Source organism: Pelobates fuscus, chromosome 7 (assembly GCF_036172605.1).
Source record: "Pelobates fuscus isolate aPelFus1 chromosome 7, aPelFus1.pri, whole genome shotgun sequence".
Classification (NCBI taxonomy): domain Eukaryota; kingdom Metazoa; phylum Chordata; class Amphibia; order Anura; family Pelobatidae; genus Pelobates; species Pelobates fuscus.
The window spans coordinates 29,784,851-29,801,185 of NC_086323.1; the positions used below are offsets into that span (position 1 = coordinate 29,784,851).

General features: G+C 41.8%; 1 protein-coding gene across 1 annotated transcript in view; it reads left to right on the forward strand.

The window, feature by feature from the left end:
• EFCAB7 (EF-hand calcium binding domain 7) overlaps nucleotides 1-16,335 on the forward strand; it is a 46,362-nt gene that overhangs the window by 24,633 nt on the left and 5,394 nt on the right. The window contains exons 9-10 of the mRNA XM_063427870.1: nucleotides 443-600; nucleotides 10,474-10,607. Of these exons, the coding sequence (XP_063283940.1) occupies nucleotides 443-600; nucleotides 10,474-10,607 (292 nt within the window). The remainder of the gene's footprint in view (nucleotides 1-442; nucleotides 601-10,473; nucleotides 10,608-16,335) is intronic.

A 16,335-nucleotide genomic window follows, 5' to 3' on the forward strand; every position in this document is an offset into this window, starting at 1 on the left:
GAATGCACATCCAAGTTCATTTTTGAGATGTCCATCACTGGCATATGACACCTGGATTTGTGAATGAGAACTAGCTTATGGTCTGCATTGTTTCTGACCAAAGAGGGTTTAAAGATGTTGCCCCTCATGAAGCAATGAATAATAATAATAATACTACATTGGGACAAGCTCTTCATTAAAGCAGTTTCCTGTTCCCAAAGGTCACAGGAAGTGCCTACAGGAAGAATTGCAAATTCTCTGGGAGAATTCACGACTCGTTCCACATTTTTAACTCCCTTGAGATACCTACCAGCCACCACAGTTGATCCTTTCCTTTTATTTGAAATATAATGACACAGGTGCAAACACAGCCCGAGGATCCTATTCTGTCAGGAAGGGTTTGAGGAAGTTTGTGGTATTCTTTCTATGTTTCCCAACTGATCTGAATGTTGTTTTCCCACAGACCTTTACATGGAAAGGAGAGCTTGGTCCTGGAGTTTATCACATGATTCCATTTACTACAGGATGTAGATTAAGGAAAAAAAGAAAGCAAACTACGAAAGATGCCCAGCTTGTATACAGAGATAGAAATGAAGATTTGGTCTTAACTCCAGAATTCAAGTAAAGTTTTTGCACCATCTGTTGTAATCATTGTGTTTTCCAGAAATTGATATGTAATCTCTGGCATTCCAGCTGGTTTAGATTGCATTTTCACGTGGGACCTAGCAGTGTAAGTTGCAGCAGCTTTATATTGGTTGCATGTGTGCAGCCAATAGGATGCCTGCTCCTCTCCCATTGGCCGCACTGTATTTTAAAGGAACACTGACTCCTAATCCTCTTTATACTTAAAGGGACACTATAGTAACTAGAACAACTACAGCTTATTGAATTTGTTCTGGTGAGTAGAATCATTGCCTTCAGGCTTTTTGCTGTAAACACTGTCTTTTCAGAGAAAATGCAGTGTTTACATTACAGCCTAGTGATAACTTCACTGGCCACTCCTCAGATGGCTGTTAGAGATCCTTCCTGGGTCATGGCTGCCTAAAATGCATCCAAACATTCAGTATCTCCTCCCTCTGCATGCAGACACTGAACTTTCCTCATAGAGATTCATTGATTCAATTCATCTCTATGAGGAGATGCTGATTGGCCAGGGCTGTGTTTGAATCATGCTGGCTTTGCCACTGATCTGCCTCTTTGTCAGTCTCAGCCAATCCTATGGGGAAGCATTATGATTGAGTCAGGCTACCACTTCTGCTGATGTCAGCAGGCAGTGGGCAGGTCTAAAGGAAACCGTGACAAAGCATGCAGCTCCAGACTTGAATACAAGTAAGATTTTACAATATTTAGGGAGGCATGAGGGGACCAGGGTGGCTAGATGGTGGTTTTAACCCTATAGGGTCAGGAATACATGTTTGTGTTCCTGACCCTATAGTGCTCCTTTAACCCCTTAAGGACCAAACTTATGGAATAAAAGGGAGTCATGACGTGTCCTTAAGGGGTTAATAATATTTCCAAGAATGAAATGCCATCCGGTATTATGTCAAACATCGCATTGAGGTGTTTATTGTAGTAGGGGCATGTAGTCTGTCTCTTTTATAGAAAGGTTATTATTTATAAGCCGAGATTTATGTCAGTTTCAGGGGGGTTGCTACTGTCGAGGGGGGAGCTTAAGAGAGGCTAGAGACCCAAGCGGGGTTCTGGAAAGCCAGGGGTCCAAGTTTGTAACCATTTCTTTCTTAGTAATGAGTCCTCTGTAATACTGAGAGAAAAAACACATCCAGTTACATAATTGGGGATTAATTATACACGCATTGTGGGGGTATTGTTGTGGGTGCAGTATTTATTTATTTTTTTATTCTTTATTTTTCATTCGAAAAGTACAGCAAGTGCATTTCCAACTTTCGGGCTTGCGCAGAAGCCATCATTTGATAAAACATTCTTGGAAAATACAATACGCACAAGGAGCGTACATACCAAGCCTCTTTTTTGTCCCATTGTATCTTGCCTTCTACCGAAGATTTTTTATTTTTAAATATTCTTTATGCTTACTCAATAAACCTAGCAAGTGTACATCCACTTTGGGCACTAAAGTCAACTTTAATACAATTCTTAAAAACCTAATACCATGCATGCCCAATACTTAAGAACCATTGGTACCCGCCGGCTACTGAGGGTTTTTATTTTAATCAAATACAGGCATTTAGGAGATTCAAGTAGCCAGTTGCATTCAGTAACTAATCTTGCTCATGTGCTACCTTGTTCCTCCGACAGTATAATCATGCTTGGAAAAAAAAAAAAAAGGATTTGTTCCCGAGAAAAAACAGGGGAAAAGGCCAAACAAGTAGATAGGAAGGACACAAAAAACAAAACAAAAACGAGACCGAATAGGTGTGAAATTCTAATACAAAGAAAGAGAGAAGATATGTAGACAATATATAGAGAGCCTAGAAAAGAGAAGGGAGGGGGGCAAGGAGAGGGCGACGGACCCACAACGACCACGTTGTCAGGGTCTTACCTGAGTTGGGAGTCTGTAGCGCAGATATGTTGCTCACCCTTGCAGATAGTCACAGGCCAAGGTGGTCAGGTAAGAAGGATGAAGTACCAATACGCTGTACAGGCAAGGACTGAACCAGCAGAATTGTCGAGGGATAGCCGAGGTCAAAGGATGCCAGGGGACAGGAACAACGAGGAGTAGCCAAAGTCAAGGGATGCCAGAGGTTAGAGTAAACTTAGTCAGAAGCTGGGGTCAATAATACGAAGCAGATGAAACAACAGGAACACTGGTACGAAACAGGATCAAAGACTTGACGCTGAGCACAGGGCGAGGCTGAGTTTAAATACCCTGCTGATGACTGATCAGGGTCAGGTGAAGCACAGCCAAGTCAAGGTGCAGCCCCCAGAGTAGTAGACAAGCCAGGATGAACAGAACCGGAATCAGTAGTCACTGTGTAAAGCTGCTGTGGCTCAGAGGTAGAAAGCAGGATCAGGACTGAGAAGTTCCCCGGTTCAAGTCCCCTGTTGGGAACTCCAGGAACGACCACGTCTGGCCGTCTGTCTGTCGGGTGAGAACCGTGACACACGTGGGGAATATGTCTCCCTCATGGAGGGGTCCTATCTAGTTTGGGGACATACCACCCATGAAAGAAGGCCACATCAGTCACCGCTTGAGCCTACTAAACTGTTGTCCCATGGTTCCCAAATTTTTTTGAAATGTCGTTATTGTCCCTCTTACCCGCTCTGTCAAATCGTCCATAATTCTACACTCTCTAATCCTAGATATTACCCCCGGGAAATCTGGGCCTTCTGTTGAGAGCCATGCGGTTGCTATTTCACGGCGTGCGCACAGTTATCTTATGAACTAATTTCTGTTCTCTCCTGGTCCAACCGTCCAGTTTGGTGCAGTATATTTAATGCAGTGGGGTGAAGGCCAGCATGGCTTGGTATTAATATAGCAGGTGTGGCGTTTATAACTATAGCTTTATGTTAGACGTAGAGCTTTGTTTAGTGCTCTGAAGCGCCTGGTCTTTTTGCCACCTTTCATTGCCCCTGGTCAGTTTATTAATGTTTGTTTTAGTTACCAGTACATATCACAAGATCATGGAGTCCCCTAATCCAACAGATCAACTCAATGAGCAGTAATATGTGTTTACACAGAGAAAGGTAGGCTGAAAGGAACATGATTTGAACAAATCACTTATCTGAAGGCTTTCAAGAACATAATATTGAGATTGTATTTATTCAGAATAGTAGTGTAGCATAGAGTTATAATCAAAATTGTTCAACCCCCATTGAAAATCAGTTTTGTCAAAATTTACAGACTTTCAGCTTTTTGCAATGAACAAATCAAACAAGCAAAGCAATTGAAAACAGCTCAACACAACAAATGCTTCAAGTGGTTTCCCCAAATTCAACTGAAAATGCAACTTATAATGACTTCTCCAGTCTCAAAATTATTCAACCCCTTCATGGTAAACATCTTTAGTACTTCGGAGAGCACCCTTTTGCTGTTATGACCTGCTGCAAATGAGATGCATAGCCAGGCACCAGCTTCTGGCAGAGTTCCTGAGGAATCTTAGCCCACTGCACATGAGCAATGACCTTCAGTTCAGTAATATTCTTGGGCTTACGTGCTGCAACCGTCTTTTTCAAATCCCACCAGAGATTTTCTATGGGGTTCAAGTCAGGTGACTGAAATGACCACTGTAGAACTTTCCAGGACTTCTTCTGCAACCAAGCCTCTGTGGAATTTGAGGTATGTTTGAGATCATTGTCTTGTTGGAAGGTCCAATGATGCCCAAGCTTCAGCTTCCTCACAGACAGCATGACGTTTTCTCCTAGGATTTTCTGATACTTCAATGAATCCATCTTGCCTTCCACACGCTGCAGGTTTCCAGTGCCAGAGGGTGCAAAGCGGCCCCAGAGCATCAACGAACCACCGCCATGCTTAACTGTAGGCATATGCTTCATTCATCTTCCTCCAGACATACTGCTGATCATTTAGGCTGAAAAGTTCCAGTTTTGTTTGATGACTCCACAGAACAGAATCCCCAAACCTCTGTGGCTTATTTATATGATTTTTAGCATATTGAAGCCGACTTGTCTTGTGCTTTTTGTTCAGTAGTGCTGTACGTCTTGGAGTTTTGGCATGGAAACCTGATTTTAGTATGTGCCTTGCTTTGCTCATTGAAACCTCACTGCCAGTTGCCTCTAAGCCTTGCTGCAGGTCCTTTGCAGTCACTCAAGGTTTTTTTTTTTTACAAACTGCCTTCTCAGAAATCTGATTGCAGCCATTGATAGCTTCCATTTTCTGCCCTGTCCAGGCAGGGGCGTACCTAAAACATTTTGGCACCAGGGGCGGGTCCTATTTTTGGCACCCCCACCCCCTCAACTTTAAATGTAAAAAACAACCCAATTTTTTTGAATGTATTTAGCACTCAGCAGTGTTTATGTGTGACTGTATGCATCTTTTTGTATGGAGTATGTGTGAGTGAATGTAGGGGTGTGTTTGTATGTAGTGTTGGTGTTTGAATGCAAGCATGTGTTTGTGTGTTGTGTGGTATTTGAATGCAGTGAGGTGGTTATATATAATGGTGGGGTGTGCATGTAGTGTTGACGTTGAAATGCATGAGTGTATTTGTGTGTAGTGTTGTCGAGATTTTGAGATGTATACACATACACGAACATACACACATGCAGATGCATATACACACACGCAGAAACACTGTGCTCTGCATGCTGGCATCTGACAACACATTTGCATATAATTTCACATTAGCCACCCAGATTTTTTTGTTGTGGGCTGGCTGACACCTCTTAACTTCGATCTTTGTTTAGCGGATAACTCCCCTATTAGCTATCCTTATGTGGGCTTGCTATATTTAAGGACACTAAATAAGGGAACTATCTGCTAAACAGCACCCTCATTTGGTATCTTTAAATATGGAAATCTCACATACGGGCACCAATTCAGGGAATTATCTACTAGACAGCTAAAGGATCAAAATTAAAAAAGCCCTTTTCTTATTTTCAGTTGTTTAGTAGATTAATCCCTTATTTGTTATCCTTATATTAGATTGCAATATTTAAGGACACCAAATAAGGGAGCTATCTACTAAACACATACAGAGATACACATAATCACAGATATACACACATACAATCACAGACACTCAATTACAAACACACACAAACATTACACACATACATACATACATTTAATAAATAAGAGGTCCACCCAGCCTCCCTACCTTGCTCTAGAAGGGCTGGAGTGGATCCTCAGTCCCTGGTGGTCAGTGGTTACTGCTGGGATCTCTGTGCTCTTCCTGCACAGGTCCCTCGCACGCCCTATAATGACGCAGAGGCCGCGATGACACCATATCCCGGCTGCCGTCTCACTGCAGGGCGAAGACCATCAGACACAGTCAGATGCACACAGTCACAGGCAGACAGTCACACATACACACACACACACACAGTCACAGACAGTCACACACACACACACAATCGCAGACAGTCACACACACACACACACACACAGTCACAGACAGACGGTCTCTCACACAGTCACAGACAGTCACCAAATAAGGGAGCTATCTACTAAACACATACACAGAGATAAAAACAATCACTCACATAATCACAGATATACACACACACAATTACAGGCAGACAGTCACACACACACACACACACAGTCACAGACAGACAGTCACACACAGACAGTCACACACACACACACACACAACCAAACATTGGCATCCTGTAAAGCAGGAAGTCGGTGGTGGGGTAAGAGATGTTGAGCCGGTGACCAGAAATGGGAAGATCTGCCCAAAGAATTAGAAGGCCAGCTGGCGTGAATGCATACAAGGCTGTTGGCCAATCATGCATGCTGGCTAAGGGCAGACTATGTAGACAGCGTTTTTTCAGCACCCTGAATTTGGCACAAGCACATTTAATGAGGCGCTTGCTCTTTACTTTCTGGGGACAGTTGCCTGGTGTGCCCAGCACTCACTGGTCCACCCTTCTTCTTCCCTTCTTTCTAGCAGGCAGTAGCTCATGTTATGCAGCATGGGACATAGAAAAAGGTAGATGTAGTGAGTGTAGAATGAAGCGGACATGTCAACTGCCATATGCAAATCTCACTTTACCTTAACTAATATGTAGTTAGCCAGTCAACACAAGGTTTGTTACCCTATAGCTCTCCTAAGTTCCCATACTTCATGGAATATTTTAGTGTCCAGAATACAAACATATACTGCTAACAATCCAGTAGTAAAGTAACCATTCAGGTCCCTGGGCTCCCCTTGCAAAGCTTTGAAAACGTGATTACATTTATTTTTTTTTAAATCCCTCAATCTCGATGATCTCTGCCAATTCAATGCTTTCCAATGGCAAAATATCACGCAGCGTCACTTCAGCATCTCCTCATAGAGTTGCATTAAGTTAATGCATCTCTATGGGCAACATTCAGCACCTCATGCAGAGGTCATGCAGAGAGTGGTGACGCTGAACTCCATGGCTGTCTGAGTGACTGCAACTATATGTGTAAGCAGCCACAATGTAAACACTGCTTTTTTTTATTAAAAGGCAGTGTTTACAGTCCTTAGCCTACAGGGACAGGCTATAGATACCAAACCACTACAATCTAGTGTCCCTTTAATTCCCAATGCAGAATGTAAGAGCATGAGTTTAGTTTTAAAAAAACATATTTATTTCCTTTTCTCCTTTCTTTCTTAAATCAATGGGCCTATTCCATGGGCTTGGAGCATCAGGTGGGGGGCATCAGGTGGGGCTATGATGCAGAAAGCAGCAAAACATTTTTTATTAGAAAAACTGAGATTTGAATATAAAAAAAAAAAAACAGGTTGAGTATGAGGCCAAAATCCATAACAGAGCCCAGAATGTTTCTTGAAACACTGACGGATCTTCAAGCAATAATTCCACCTAATCTCAGTGTCGCTATTTTTTTTTTTTTTTTTTTTTTAAATCTTTATTTTAGTTGTGCATGTTGTATACAGGTTACCTGCATTGCCACAATAGCTGATGCAGGCGTTTCATTATACATTGAACAGTGGTATGGCAAACATATTTCGGCACATTTTTGTATTTATAGTAGTAGAAAAGTAATTGAGCTGTATTTCGTTTAAGAATGTAAGAAAACAGGCTATCTCTAGCAAGTCTGAGATTAACCCATAGACCGGACTATGTATACTGGGGGTATTGTACCATCAAGTTACAGGTAGGGCGTATGAAAAAGCAACTTTGTATGACAAAACCAGTACAATTTATGATTATTTACTTTGTGTTTTACGTCCGGTCTGAGGGAGTTACAGTAAAGATATTCATAAAACAGTAGCTGATCAACTCAGCTAAACTAGGCCGACTACCCTTCTCAGGAGTGGCATCGGTAGGATCCGTTATTTCAATGGGGCAGACACGGCCATGAGCCTCTTGTGAACAACTAGTGAGGGTATGAACATTAGTTAACAAGGTACAAGAGGCGAACACCCGCTCTAGTATGTGACTTAATGCTGAAATCAGTGATCGGGGTGGGGGGGTAGGGAGAGGGGTACGTAGACCCCAAGGCCAGCAAGTGAGAGTTAGAATGTACGTGTCTCTAGGGACGTGTATCAGACCACACATTATGCAGAGTTAAATATCCAAACATTGAGAAAAATAAAAAGTATAACATATTAAACATGAACTTGGATAATAGCATTGGTGTAAACATTGCGTGGTAGTGTAGAATGTTCAAATTGTCCCGGTGGCATCCGTGTTGTTTCTTTGGGTAGTCGGGACAAACGGGCGGATTGTAGCCAGGTCCCATGTCTGCTTCGACCTAGGCGCTGGTGGCTGCGGCCCCGTCTCGGCGGGGGGGAGTCCGAGTTGTTGGAGTATATTGCCCATTTCAGAGATGTCGGTAACTTTGAGAGTCCCAGTCCCATGAGGGATCAGAAGGCTTCGTGGTGCCCGCCATCTGTAAGGTTTCTTCTGCTCTAACAGAACTGTGGTTAGCGGTTTTAGGGACCTCCGCCATGTCATGGTGGCCCGGGATATGTCAGGATAGAACAGCAGGGAATGTCCCTCAAATTGGAATGGGGAGGTGTTGCGGACCGCTGATAGGAAAGCCTGCCTGTCCGGGCCGTGCTGGAAACGCACGATTACATCCCTGGTAGTTTGCTGGGAGTTCATCTGCGGTTGTGGTAGCCTGTAGCACCCCTCCAACATCATGGCTTTGGCTTGTTTTGGAGCGAATAGGCTGGAAAGCAGTCGTCGAATGAGGTGGGGGATTTCTGCCATTGTAACACTCTCAGCCAGGCCCCTTATCTTTACATTATTCCACCGCCTGCGATCTTCCATAGCTGCAACTTGGTGCTGGATTTGGGTCAGGTCATTTTTTGTCTTTGTCAGCTCGGTCTCCAGGCTGTTGATGCGAGCCTCGTGTGCTGCTGTGCTGATTTCTGTGTCATGCAGTCTCACTGACACCCCATGGATTTCCTCTTTGAATGAGTTGATGTCTGCCGCAATATGTCGGCGTAAATCATCAAGGAGGACTTTCAGTCGATCTTCAGTGACTGGGGGGCTGCCCTGTGCCTTAGGCTTGCCTGCTCTCTGTGACTCTGTTGTCAGTTCCAGGTTTGAGAGGGAGTCTTCACTGGATGATCTGGACGGTGCGTCGGAGAGCGGCGCCATGACAGGCCTGGAGGATGCTTGCGGCCTCCACAGAAGTTCGCCAATGTCGGCGGTGGATGGGTGTTTTTCCACCCGATATTTTTTGCTTTTTTGCCCCATTACCTTGGTAGGTCGGTGGGGTTGATGTGGGGTCGACGTGGTCTGGGTTTTGGGGCAGTAATTGCTTATTTTTCCCCCGGCTTGAGCGGAGCTCCCAAGGGACACGTCCGTTCCGTGCGGCTGCTGGCTCCGCCCCCAGTGTCGCTATTTTAGATTAAATTAGTATTAATCTGTTAAGAATATTATTGTAATAGTAATGTATTGTAAGTTAAAGGGACACTGTAGTCACCCAGACCACTTCAGCTCAATGAAGTGGTCTGGGTGCCAGGTCCCTCAGGTTTTAACCCTTCAGATACAAACATAGCAGTTTCAGAGAAACTGATATGTTTACATGAGGGGTTAAGCCAGCCTCTAGTGGCTGTCTTCCGGACAGCCACTAGAGGCGCATCAGCGACGCTGGAGGCATAATCCATCATGCAGAGCGTCCATAGGAAAGCATTGAGAAATACTTTCCTATGGACACTTTGAATGCGCGCGCGGCAGTGCCGCGCATGCGCATTCGGCTCCGCTGACGTCGGCGGGGGAGGAGAGGTCACCAGCGCCGAGGGAGCCCGGTGCTGGATTAAGGTAAGCTGCTGAAGGGGTTTTAACCCCTTCAGTGCCATGGGAGGAGGACCGGGCACTATAGTGTCAGGAAAACCGCTTTGTTTTCCTGACACTATAGTGATCGTCTAAACATTACTGACTATCTCCTACTCATTTTCGTCTATTACTACAGTACAATGTTACTATGGTTTTTATCCCATGCTGTACAATTGGAAAAACTTATTACAGATAAAGAATTATAAAAAAAAAAAAAAGAGGCAACACATAGGATATCTAATTTACCACTCAATTATATACTTTAAAAAAAATAAAATATTTGTCATTTTGGTGTCACAAAAACACATGGTGAGTGACAAAGCACCTTACTGTGCGGGTGAGTATGCAGCCTGCTCTGTGACAAGTTTGGACAAAGAAGTAAGCAGATTTTTGTATTTATTGATTTTGATCTATACATTTACTAGAGCTTTTTAATAACCCTTTTCTCTCTTGGAGAAAAAAAAATTATCTTGTACCTTATAAAACATATAGGCATTTCAAGACGGTAGTAATCACACAAAGATTAATTGTATGTACCTTCTCATGTAATAACATTCCATATATTGAAAATAATACAACTTCGTCTTTTTCCTGTCTTCTATTTCTTCTCCAATTTAGATCGGTTTTGTCGGACATGTTTGATATCATTGATTTAGATGGAAATGGGTACCTTAGCCTGGAGGAATATAATTTCTTCGAGCTCAGAACCAGTGGTGAAAAATGCGACGAAGATGCATGGGAGGTTTGCAAAGGTGCGTCTCATTGTGTGTTTGTCTTTTAATTCAGCATTTTATACACTTTTCTCAGAGTTGTCAGTTTTCGTATTAATGAAGTCACTTAATACAGTTGTTTAACAAAAAAAAATTGTGTTATTCATAGATAATTTGGAACAGATTTAAATACGCAGTGATATGTTCTCTATAATCCAGGGTATATTGCCAGCTATAAAATGGCCACTAATTCTGAGCAAAACATTTGCATTTTTATGGTTTCTATTAAGAATGCATTAGAATTGAATTACTTTTCTTTTAACCTTTCAGCAAGATGTTGGGAAAAAGCCCTTGGCATAAAGGCCATACACTTCTAACATTTATTATAACATGACCTTAATATCACCTGGTTACTGTGCAACCTATTATCTCAGTCTCTGCACAGTGCCAGGAAAAAGACTGCGGGCACGCTTCGTCATGACACGCAAATAGCGTAGAAGAGAAATTAAATATGTTTTTGTAGAAACATCAAATACATCTTGCACGACAGGTATAGTTTCATCTAAATCGCTGCTTCTTCTTGTTTAGGACACAAAATAGTGTTTCCAATTTCAGTGGATTCCTGGTTGAAACAGACACACAATATTTGTCAGGTCCTGTGCAACTGTCTGATAGCAAGTGTTTATTTTAGCAGTCACTGCCTCCTCCATTGTAATGGAGACCCACCATACTGAGACAAGGCTAATGAAGGTGTTATGCATATTTTTCATTTTGTAGCACTCATTACAGGTGCACTGAACTATTTTTTACAATTTTCGAATATTTTGCCAAGCTTATGCCATTTATTGGGTCTGTCAAAAAGTTCAAGAAGCTTTTAAGAAGTTTTGGCAGCTTTTGTGAAAACTGCAATTCCCACAATCCTCTGCCAACATGAATAATGGGAATTGTACTATAATAAATGCTGCGACCAAGGTGCACATTCCTGCATTGTAATGCTTAGTGGTATCTTACTGCCCAATTACTTCTTTCACAATCAAGACGTTTGTGGTCACGTTCATGATTGTGTTCAGGAGTGTGATCTGTGCCCATAAATCTCAGTGAGGACAAGGATGACTATCCTCCAAAAAGTGACTACTGTAATGTTCAAAGTTTTCTTCCTCGATGCCACCCGGATAGAGGATCTATGTTGACCGATCCTTTCATGTAGATCAGTTAGTTTTTTTCCCACATATGCCGGTCCACATAGACAAAGGGTGCAGTAAACCACATACCTTGGTATGATTGATCTGGTGTTTTATGGTGTATTGTTTACCCCTGTGGGGATGATGAAATGTTCTCCTTGTTACTATGTGGTTATATGGGTTACATATTAGGCATTTGTATCATCCAACGATGACACATCGAACTTTATGGCTCTCCTTGTAGGCTGGCCATTCCTTGCCCTAACTGTGATTTCTCAGCATTGATCATATTGCTGAACATATTAATAGGGTGACCGACATCACAAACCCCCAAGTAAGAAGCCTTCTGGGCACATATTTCTTATCCCTTATCATCCTTCTATTGTTTCTTGCCAAAATGTTAATCTTTTTACACTGTTTTGAACCTAAATGCTTTTCACTTATCAGTCGTATCTATACAGGGAGTGCAGAATTATTAGGCAAATTAGTATTTTGACCACATCATCCTCTTTATGCATGTTGTCTTACTCCAAGCTGTATAGGCTCAAAAGCCTACTACCAATTAAGCATATTAGGTGATGTGCATCTCTGTAATGAGAAGGGGTGTGGTCTAATGACATCAACACCCTATATCAGGTGTGCATAATTATTAGGCATCTTCCTTTCCTTTGGCAAAATGGGTCAAAAGAAGGACTTGACAGGCTCAGAAAAGTCAAAAATAGTGCGATATCTTGCAGAGGGATGCAGCACTCTTAAAATTGCAAAGCTTCTGAAGCGTGATCATCGAACAATCAAGCGTTTCATTCAAAATAGTCAACAGGGTCGCAAGAAGCGTGTGGAAAAACCAAGGCGCAAAATAACTGCCCATGAACTGAGAAAAGTCAAGCGTGCAGCTGCCAAGATGCCACTTGCCACCAGTTTGGCCATATTTCAGAGCTGCAACATCACTGGAGTGCCCAAAAGCACAAGGTGTGCAATACTCAGAGACATGGCCAAGGTAAGAGAGGCTGAAAGACGACCACCACTGAACAAGACACACAAGCTGAAACGTCAAGACTGGGCCAAGAAATATCTCAAGACTGATTTTTCTAAGGTTTTATGGACTGATGAAATGAGAGTGAGTCTTGATGGGCCAGATGGATGGGCCCGTGGCTGGATTGGTAAAGGGCAGAGAGCTCCAGTCCGACTCAGACGCCAGCGAGGTGGAGTACTGGTTTGGGCTGGTATCATCAAAGATGAGCTTGTGGGGCCTTTTCGGGTTGAGGATGGAGTCAAGCTCAACTCCCAGTCCTACTGCCAGTTTCTGGAAGACACCTTCTTCAAGCAGTGGTACAGGAAGAAGTCTGCATCCTTCAAGAAAAACATGATTTTCATGCAGGACAATGCTCCATCACACGCGTCCAAGTACTCCACAGCGTGGCTGGCAAGAAAGGGTATAAAAGAAGAAAATCTAATGACATGGCCTCCTTGTTCACCTGATCTGAACCCCATTGAGAACCTGTGGTCCATCATCAAATGTGAGATTTACAAGGAGGGAAAACAGTACACCTCTCTGAACAGTGTCTGGGAGGCTGTGGTTGCTTCTGCACGCAATGTTGATGGTGAACAGATCAAAACACTGACAGAATCCATGGATGGCAGGCTTTTGAGTGTCCTTGCAAAGAAAGGTGGCTATATTGGTCACTGATTTGTTTTTGTTATGTTTTTGAATGTCAGAAATGTATATTTGTGAATGTTGAGATGTTATATTGGTTTCACTGGTAAAAATAAATAATTGAAATGGGTATATATTTGTTTTTTGTTAAGTTGCCTAATAATTATGCACAGTAATAGTCACCTGCACACACAGATATCCCCCTAAAATAGCTAAAACTAAAAACAAACTAAAAACTACTTCCAAAAATATTCAGCTTTGATATTAATGAGTTTTTTGGGTTCATTGAGAACATGGTTGTTGTTCAATAATAAAATTAATCCTCAAAAATACAACTTGCCTAACAATTCTGCACTCCCTGTATACTATTATATATGTAACCTCTGGAAAAGCTGTTTTGCTCTCTGTATTGAATTTTTATCTTTGTTTTCTTCACTTGCTACTTGCTACAATTCACAGGTTTTGTTAATAGTTAAAGGGACACTATAGTCACCAGAACAACTACAGCTTAATGTAGTTGTTCTGGTCAGTATAATCTTTGTATGCAGGCATTTTCATGCAAACACCTCCTTTTTCAGAGAAAAGACTCCTCAGATGGCCACTGTACATGCTTCATGGCTCAGTGCTGCACAGTAGGCAGCTCTGCCATTCAGTGTCTCCACACTCTGCATGGAGATGCTGAATTTTCCTCATAGAGATGCATTGATTCAACGCATCACTATGAGGAGGTGTTGACCCCGCCGCTTGCCGATTTTAGCCAATCCAGTAACAATCGTTAAATCTGATGATGTCACCAAGTTGGTGGGGGGGGGTGGGGGGGGTGGGGGGGGTGGGGGGGGGGGGGCAAGCCACCTAAATGGTGGGTTTAACACTATAGAGTCAGAAATACAGGTTTGTGTTCATGACCCTATAGTGTTCCTTTAAGTTAGTTATTTTTTTAAAACTTGTTGGTAACTCTGTATCCTCTGCAGGATCACTGAATTATTTTATCATGGTAGATACAATGTTAGTTGTGTGCAATGATGCGAAGTTGCTTCATGGCCAGAAAGTCAGACTCTTTGGGGGGTTCTGCTCAGATGTAGACTGATTCTTAGTATGTTTCAGACTTACACTTATTAATTCCCTTATGTGTGCCAAAAAATTCATTACTGTGCCTCTTGTCAGTTTGCAATTGTGTCGCTCACAATGTATAGAGAAAGAGAGAGCGTGTGAGTAAACGTGTGTGTGTGTATGTATGTATGTATGTATGTATGTATGTGTGTGTATATATATATATATATATATATATATATATATATGTATATATATATATATACACTGTATATATCCATCTATATTGCTGCATCTCTAATTGCAATTTCCAAGACATTTTGTGATGATCTTGGAGGTATTTCATTCCTTTGTATTTTCATCTGACGACTGGGTACATATGACATTTTGTGTTTCTGTAGATAGCTCCTTAAACATAATATATGGATTTATCAGGGCACATTCTCATAAAACCACTCGACTCCACGAATGAGCGCAGGGAGTTTTTGATAAATAGCCAGTTTCATTTTCCTGCATACATCTGAGATTTTAATGTCCTTTACTCTATTACGCTGCTACTAAAATATGCAATTATTTTGCCCATTTTGTGATCCATTATAATGAAGCCCGGGGCAGAGAGGTTACGCTTTTTATTAAAAGATACCACACTTGGGTATTAACTTAACTGATCCTTTTTTTATTGATACTGATATAATAAAAACTGTAGGTGTCCTTGTGCAATTTACACCTCTGGTCTTCAACTTCTGCTATAAAAGCACAATTATCTTGGCTAATAAACACTATAGATTCTATACTTTCTTTATTTCCTTGTTATAATTAAAAAGAATAGTGAATTAATTTTTATTTTACGCCACACCTTGCATTAAATGTGCCTTTTGATTTCCAGTATTTATTATTAACAATTTGCTTATTTTAGTGCCAAATTAAAGCAGCATTGTCAAGGTTTTTTTATTCTTTCGGTTTTCCTTTCCTTATGTCCCTTTTATCTTAATGATCATACCCCCTCCACATTGCCATTTGTCTATATTTATTATTTTCCTTCCTTATGCTGGATCTCAATATTTGAGTACCGCCATTGTGTTCACTTTGTCTAGGAGTCTGCCGTTTGCTATTCTGTGGGATTCTTTTGTTTCAAATGTTTTTATTGGGAATTTAAAATATATATTCATACAATATAATAATAATAATAAACATATTGATAATACATAATATTAATAACTATGAGTCTATACAATTATTAATATTATAATGGGAAAAATAAATAAACAAAAATAAATTACCGTATTTATTCGAGTATAACGCACACACATGTATAACGCGCACCCCTAATTTTCGATTAAAAATCGGTATAAAGTTTTGTACCGATTTTTAATCGAAAATTAGGGGTGCTCGTTATACTCGAATAAATATTAGCACAGCAGAAGAGGGAGGGAGTGGGTGCTCCGATAATACCTCCCAGGACCGCCAGGCTCATTACAAGCCCGGCGGTCCTGGGGGGGCGGGCAGCAAGCGTTTACTCACCTCCCAGCAGCTCCTCCAGCTCCCCAGTGTAAATCTCGTGAGACCCGCGGCCGTCAGAGCTGGCGAGATTTACACTGGGGAGCTGGAGGAGCTGCACGGAGGTGAGTAAACGCTTGCTGCCTGCCCCCCCAGGACCGCCGGGCTTGTAATGAGCCGGCGGTCCTGGGAGGTATTATCGGAGCACCCACTCCCTCCCTCTTCTGCTGGGCTAATATTTATTCGAGTATAACGCGCACCCCTAATTTTCGATTAAAAATCGGTACAAAATTTTGCGCGTTATACTCGAATAAATACAGTAAACAATAAAATAATTGTGTGTGTATATAACAATAATCCATAGAAAGTTACATATTTTTATTAATTT